The 6,880-nt window shown below is 48.1% G+C and overlaps 1 protein-coding gene across 2 annotated transcripts in view; it reads left to right on the top strand.

The window, feature by feature from the left end:
* KIF5A (kinesin family member 5A) overlaps positions 1-5,020 on the top strand; it is a 31,107-nt gene extending 26,087 nt beyond the window's left edge. For both annotated transcript variants that reach the window (XM_053226426.1, XM_053226427.1), the window contains 4 exons: positions 117-270; positions 570-652; positions 1,053-1,080; positions 1,547-5,020. In XM_053226426.1, the coding sequence (XP_053082401.1) occupies positions 117-270; positions 570-652; positions 1,053-1,080; positions 1,547-1,625 (344 nt within the window). In that variant the 3' untranslated portion in view covers positions 1,626-5,020. The remainder of the gene's footprint in view (positions 1-116; positions 271-569; positions 653-1,052; positions 1,081-1,546) is intronic.
* Positions 5,021-6,880: the final 1,860 nt, after the last annotated feature.

Here is a 6,880-nt window from a genome sequence, read left to right on the forward strand (position 1 = left end):
GTAACAGTGAATGATCTTATAAACACCTCTGTTCAGCTGCAGCAAAATGACTTTAGGGACCAGGGCAGCTGCAGGGTGACGGCCTCCTCATGGTCATTTTCTTTTCTTTACCACAGCCAAACCTGTCCGGCCCGGCCACTACCCAGCATCTTCACCCACCAACCCCTATGGCACCCGGAGCCCTGAGTGCATCAGTTACACCAACAGCCTCTTCCAGAACTACCAGAATTTGTACCTGCAGGCTGCACCTAGCTCCACCTCCGACATGTAGTGAGTGGCCACTGGCGTGGGTTGCAGTCCCAACCCAAGGCTCTCGGCCCTCTATAAGGCATAAGATTGAGTCCGTTATTGGGTGACACTTACTTCTTTTCCTAAGTAGCTCCATTTGTGACCCTTTCGCGATTTCACACCTATGGTTAGAAGGTGGGCCTTGCCTTCCCAGCCAGTGGCCATGCAGTTGTCCTCTGTTCTCTGGGGATGGGAGACTCCATCACTGAGGGGATTACTGGTCCTCCAAGTAGTGGAGGACGGGTGCCAGAGGCTGCGTGTCTCTCCTCTGCTCCATCCAGCTTTGCAAACTCCTGTACCAGCAGTGGGGCCACGTCTTCCGGAGGTCCCTTGGCTTCCTACCAGAAGGCCAACATGGACAATGGTGAGTGAAAAAGATGGGTGACCAAGTGGCCTTTGGGATTCCCAGGGCAAGTTGAAAAGAATAAGAGAAGTAAGTGACCCTGTGCCTACAGCTGGAACACTGCCCATCACTTCAGGGTCTTGGATTCTTAGAGGCGGATTCCTCCCATTGCCGTGCCTGTCCTCACCCTCCCCTGCCTTTCTGCTACTCTTCTCCTTCAGGGGGCATCAGGGAGACCTTTCTCAAACAAAACAATCATGCAGCTTAGGGTAGTCGAGAATAGTGACCCAGGTGGCAGCTATATTCCAAAGAGTCTTACCTTTTTCTCTAAGGGGTTAGGATGTGGGAGGGTTTGGGGAAACTGCTTCTAACAGTCTCTTTTCTTCTCCTAATCCTGTGTTCTCAATGATGATCTCTTCAGGAAATGCCACAGATATCAATGACAACAGGTACACCAGTCCCCATTGCTCCTGGGTTCTCTAGGTGGGACCAGAAGAAATGGTTCAGTTTCGCTTGGGCCCTACTCGGAGGTTCCTTGGAGCCTTCGGGGAAAGGAGGAGGAACTGAGAACTGTTCTTGCCATCACCACGTTGTCCAGAAGATCTACTCATCCCCTGCCTCTTGGGGCAGAGAGCACGTTCCCCCCCCCCCATCCCATCGGCGGCTCCCCCCCCCCCCATTACGGGGGCCGGGGAAGTACCAGGGCCACCCGATGACATGGGTTTCTCTGCTTCCTCTGGGAACTCTGTGACCTTGCGCAAGTCAGCTCCATCTCTCTAGCTTTGATTTTCCTTGTATTCCTGTAAACCCTGAATAGTCCCTGCCTTTTGTTATCTCGTAGGGATGCCAGGAGAGCAAAGTGACAGGAATGTTTTGCTTTACATGGAGCTGACAGTGCTGGGTCTCTTCTTCCAGGAGTGACCTGCCATGCGGCTATGAGGCTGAGGACCAGGCCAAGCTGTTCCCTCTCCACCAAGAGACGGCAGCCAGCTAATCTCCCTCACGGACTGCCGCATACCTGCCGCACTTTCAGGTAGCTCCAGGCTGCTTTCTCTGACCAGCCTCAGGGTGCCTCCTGTCTTGCCCTCAACCTCTTCGTTTCTCCTGCTTTTTTGATCGTCTCAAAACTTTTAATATGTAGTTGTCCCTCAGCTCCTGCCTTCCCTTCCTAGGGGCTACTTCGGTGCTGGCCCACGGGCTATGGACACTGACTTCCCCATCTCCCTGAAGCTTTCCTTTTGGCTAGAGTAATGACCACAGTACTGCGTTGCTGCCACTAGGGGTTGCTGCCACATGTCAAAAAGAGTGAGCGGGGATGGTGCCCATCTAGAGTCACGCCCAGGTCGGGGAATGAAGTAGATGTAAGGAGACTTGAGAGATCATCCCAACCCTCTCTCTGCCTCCACCCAGAAATAATTTTGGATGGATAGGTATTTTCGGAACTAAGACACCTCCAGTAAAGGAGATGTTTCCTTTATCCCTACACCTGTGTCCCATACACCTCGTATCTGTGTATGTTACCACTAAGCTCCAGGAAATGCCCCAGGAAGGCTAACTTTTTGTCTCTATACTTCAGTGTCAGCACTCCCCTCCCACCTTGCTCAGTGGAGGTGGAAAATAGCCGTGTTCCCTCCCTGAGCCCCCTTCTTCTGCCTCCGCCCCCAAGTCCTCTTTTCCAGCAGCGATGGCACCTTCCTGGGTCTTGTGTGTCACCAGGCTTCTCACTTGCTCTAGGGCCCAGAACTGGACACTAGGAGTCTGTTTATTTCCCTCTTTGGAGAACCAGAGACGAGAGGATATGGTCAGTCTCTTACTGGGCTGCATCCAAGCCAAGCCCACTCCAGGGGCTTTCCGGGATAGTAAGCCGGACACAGTCAGGCAGAAAGACACGAGGGGCAGAGAAGTAGGAATGGGGAAGCAAGGTGAAGGTCTGGGGTAGAGGAGCAGGGGCTGGGAGAATAGTGTCTGGTTGTTGGTATTCAAGGAAGAAGACTATCAATCAAATTTGTACAAATGCCACTCTGTTCCTGTTGAGCGGTTGGGCTACAAGGTGGTTCCTCACGACCTCTTTCTCTTTCTTCCCCAGTTTCTAAGAGGGACTGAGGCCTCTTCTCTCAGCATGCTGCAAACCTGTGGTCTCTGATACTAACAACTCCCTCCCCAGCCCTTGTTGTTTGACTGTACCGTTTGATGTCTACTCTTACTCTGTATCTCTTTGTACTCTGTATCTATATATCAAAAGCTGCTGCTATGTCTCTCCCTTCTGTCTTACTCTCTAAGTATCTAATGATGTATTTAGCAATTTCTAAGCATAGTATACCCTCCTCATTTGGGGTAATAGGGAGGAGGGTGAATGTTTCTTCTTTCAAACACGCGTCTCTCACACTGAGTGGTGTTAGTCACGGAGATGGTAAAAGGAAAAATGGGAGCTAGAGGGCTGTGATCCTTCTCTCTCTCTCTCTCTCTCTCTCTCTCTCTCTCTCACTCACACACACACACACACACGCACACATGCACACACGCACACACACGCACACAAAGCCTTAAGCAGAAGAATGTCTTAGCATCATAAGAAGATACAGAAATAGACTCTTCCTCCCTCCTCTTTCACATATAGCATAGGGGAGGGTAAAATGGAAGGACTGCTAAATTACATGTAGAATTTTATTCATATACCCCTCATCTGAACCGAGGGAGTCTGGGTGTGCAACTCTACCCTCCAAAGTGTACCTTGGGCCTCCCTCTTCCTGTCCCCTGACCCCCCTGTCCCAATGACCGAGGACATGGATTGTTCAAGGGACTATTTCCCTTTCTCCTCAAAACTCCTTTTGATATTCTCTGCCCCAGAACTCATGAACAGAACCTAGAGTTAACTTAAAATATTTTGGGAATTTGAGGAGGCAGACTCTTCACAACAGTCTATCAAATGGTTGCTCATCTGTCAGGTGATAGTTATAGGCAAGCATAGCCAATGATTGCTTCTTTGGGTTTGGGGGGGGGGGTGAACACACTGGGAAATTCCAAGTGTTTTTTGCCACGGTGAGGAGCTGGATTCTTTTCTCTGTCCCATATTGGGCTGCATGTTCTTCCCATCTCCACCTTTTGGTTTGGGACCTTCCAGTTCATTGACAAAATATCTATCTCAAGATGCTTTCCTTTCAGGCTAGAGCCTCACTTTACCCCATGATATGTCAAAAAATTTCTCTTGACACAAATCCTTTGATAATATGTCCCCATCTGGTACTAAGTGCACTTTAAAGAAAGGGGCAGAGCAGACTGGGGGGAGGATGGTTAGAGGGGAGTGCTCTTTCCCCAGCACCACCCCATGTAATTGATAGGACTGTTATTTTAGTGTCCTTCCACATGGTGCTAGGGTGGTTTTCTAGGTAACTGCAGGGATGGAGAGTGGAGGTCATAAGTCGCTCCAAATCAAGAAACAAAGCCTGATGTCCAAATACCCAGTCTTACGTAGGGTGGAAGAACAGGATCCCCCAGCAGGGCAACCATCACCTAGTTTCGAAGTCAGGAAAGAAAGCTTGGTGTGAGTACCAGCTGGCAAATATAGGTTGTATCGGCCTGTGACTCCTTCAAGGGAAAAGGTTCCTTCCTCTGTTACCTGTTGGGCCCCTTTTTAGCAATTAGGGAGACATGCAGGGAAAAATATACCAGAAGGGTGTAGAGTAAATCCAAAGCAGTGATATTCAAACATTTTTGAAAACAACTCTTTTATGGAACCCCGACATAAAAAATAACTAAAAGTGAGGCAGATCTGGGCAGTTTCCATTTTCTTTATTTGGTGGAAAATGCTTCCTTGGTGGAGAAGCTCTTAAATAGTCTTAAGAGTTTAGAACCTGAGGGTTCTATAAAGTAGTTTGAAAACCACTGCTCTGAAGGAAAGGTGTTCCAATCTGCCTCCCCTGCCCCAAGCCCATAACCTAGAGCAAAGAGGGAAAGTCCGAATGGGAGAAGAAGGAAGCTACCTATGCCCCTGTAGACTTGAGCTAAGACTTGCCAACAGGGCACCTCAGAATCACTTGGGCTTTATTTAATCTTGCCACCAAATGATTCTTTTAAAACACTTAAGAAACTGTGAAGGTGTAGGGCAGATGAGGAGAGAGATGTAAGGGAAATATAATTCACTTACATAAATAAGAACACACACACAAGGCCTTCACCAGAAGCTTCACTCTACATCCCCCCACCCCTTCCCACCACCACAGCATCCCTTTCGGAGAGCTAGGGTCACCACAAAGGGGCACCTGGCCTGCCCACTCACATCTGCCAAAATGTTGCATGCCAGCGTGGAAGACAAACCAAACCGCACAAACCCCAGTGTGTATTTACTTGATGTACATAGATACCTTGAAAATAAAATAAATTCAATGATGACTCTGTGGTGTTGTAAATCTTTATCCCTCCCCGGTCTCACTCCCTTACTTGCTTGTAATGGCATTTGACAATGTGGTGGATAGCCTTCCAGATGTTTCTCTATAGATTTACACACATTTTTTTTTCCCCACTTGACAACATTCTGGAGATCTCTTCGTGTCATCATATGTAGATTTGCCTCATTAAAATATAGATATAATTTTTCAAAAATGTATTCTATAATTTATTCAACCATTCCGGTACTGGTGGACGCCTATCTAGGTTGTTTATAATTTTTAACAAAAAATGGTATCCCATTCTCTTCATTTTTTCCCACAGACCATCACCTCAGTCCCAGTATCAATTCTGTCCCTCTCCAGTGGTGCCTGGGTGGCTCAGTCTGTTGAGCATCTGAATTTGGCTCAGGTCATGATCTCACGGTTCATGGGTTCAAGCCCCACATTGGGCTTGCTGCTGTCAGTGTGCGGAGCCTGCTACAGATCGTCTGTTCCCTTCTCTCTCTGCCCCTCCCTGGCTCATTCTCTCTGTCTCTCTCTCAGTCATTCATTCATTCATAAAGTAAGCGCTACACCCAACATAGGGCTTGAACTCACAACCCAGAGATCAAGAGGCACGTGCTCTACCGACTGAGCCACTCAGGTGTCCCCTACCTCCATTTTAGAGCTTACCCCTACATGTCCTCTCTGCTCATGCCTTGGAGCTTCTGAGATGAGTGGAGAAAACTGCAAGACCAAAACACCGGGGCAACTGAAAGCCTAGGAAGCAAACTGGCTCTTGGGTGTTGCTTACCACTTCTGTGTATCCCTACTCGGTTTCCTCCCCTGCCTCCCAGAGCAGGTGGTTAAAACTCCTCACCATCCTTTCTCACCTCCTCTCTTAGGCAACAATTAAGGCAACTGAGCATGAAATTCTTCATCTCCTCTCCATACCTACACACATACCTATATCTGCACTAATCCTTTCCTTTCTTCCTTCTAACAAGTGGTGCCTGGGTGGCTCAGTCTGTTGAGCATCTAACAAGTGATAAATCTTCTCTGGACTAAAGCAAATCTCTTCTATATCCTTCATTCTTGAGATACTTACATAGACCCAATATATACAATACCTAAAAGTGATGCAGATGGGCGGTTTGCATCTTCTTTGTGATTTCTCCACTTCTTGTAAGGTCTCCCTGAAAAGTGTGTTTCTTTTATTTTTTTAACCTACTCTCTATGCCCAGCGCCCAATGTGGGGTCCAAACTCATAATGCTGAGATCAAGAGTCACATGCTCTATTGACTGAGCCAGCCAGGCGCCCCGAAAAGTGTTCTTTTACTGTGTTTCTCCATACATGACTCCCCATCTTGTTTTCTTACAGCCAGATTTCCTGACAAAGTCTCAAGCTTCCCCTCCCCACTTCTTTGCCTCCCATTCATTCCTCAGCTCACCTTGAACTGGCTCTTGTTCTGCTGACACAGCTTCTCAAAGGTCACTGGTTGCCAAATACAATGGGCACTTCTCCATCCTTGTCTGCTTCACCCCTCCATGACATGTGACACAACTCTTGACTCCTTCCTTTTGGAAACTCTACTCTCTGGTTTCTGTGACCCTGCTCTCCTGGCTCCTTTCATTTAGTCTTATTAGTCTTCTCCCACTGGCATCTTAAATGCTGATCTATACCACGCTTTCTCTCTTAAATGCTGGTCTACACCATGCTTTCTCTGGGAGATGTCCTCCACACCCACAGGTTCTCAATTACTCAATCTGTATCCCCAGCCCAGACTATTCTGCTGAGCCCTGGGCTCATATGTTCAATTGCCCTCAGGTACCTCAAACACACTCCAAACTGAACTTGTCACCAAACTGCCCCCTTTCAGGTCAC

The sequence above is a fragment of the Acinonyx jubatus genome, chromosome B4, assembly GCF_027475565.1.
Source record: "Acinonyx jubatus isolate Ajub_Pintada_27869175 chromosome B4, VMU_Ajub_asm_v1.0, whole genome shotgun sequence".
In the NCBI taxonomy this organism is placed as follows: Eukaryota; Metazoa; Chordata; class Mammalia; order Carnivora; family Felidae; genus Acinonyx; species Acinonyx jubatus.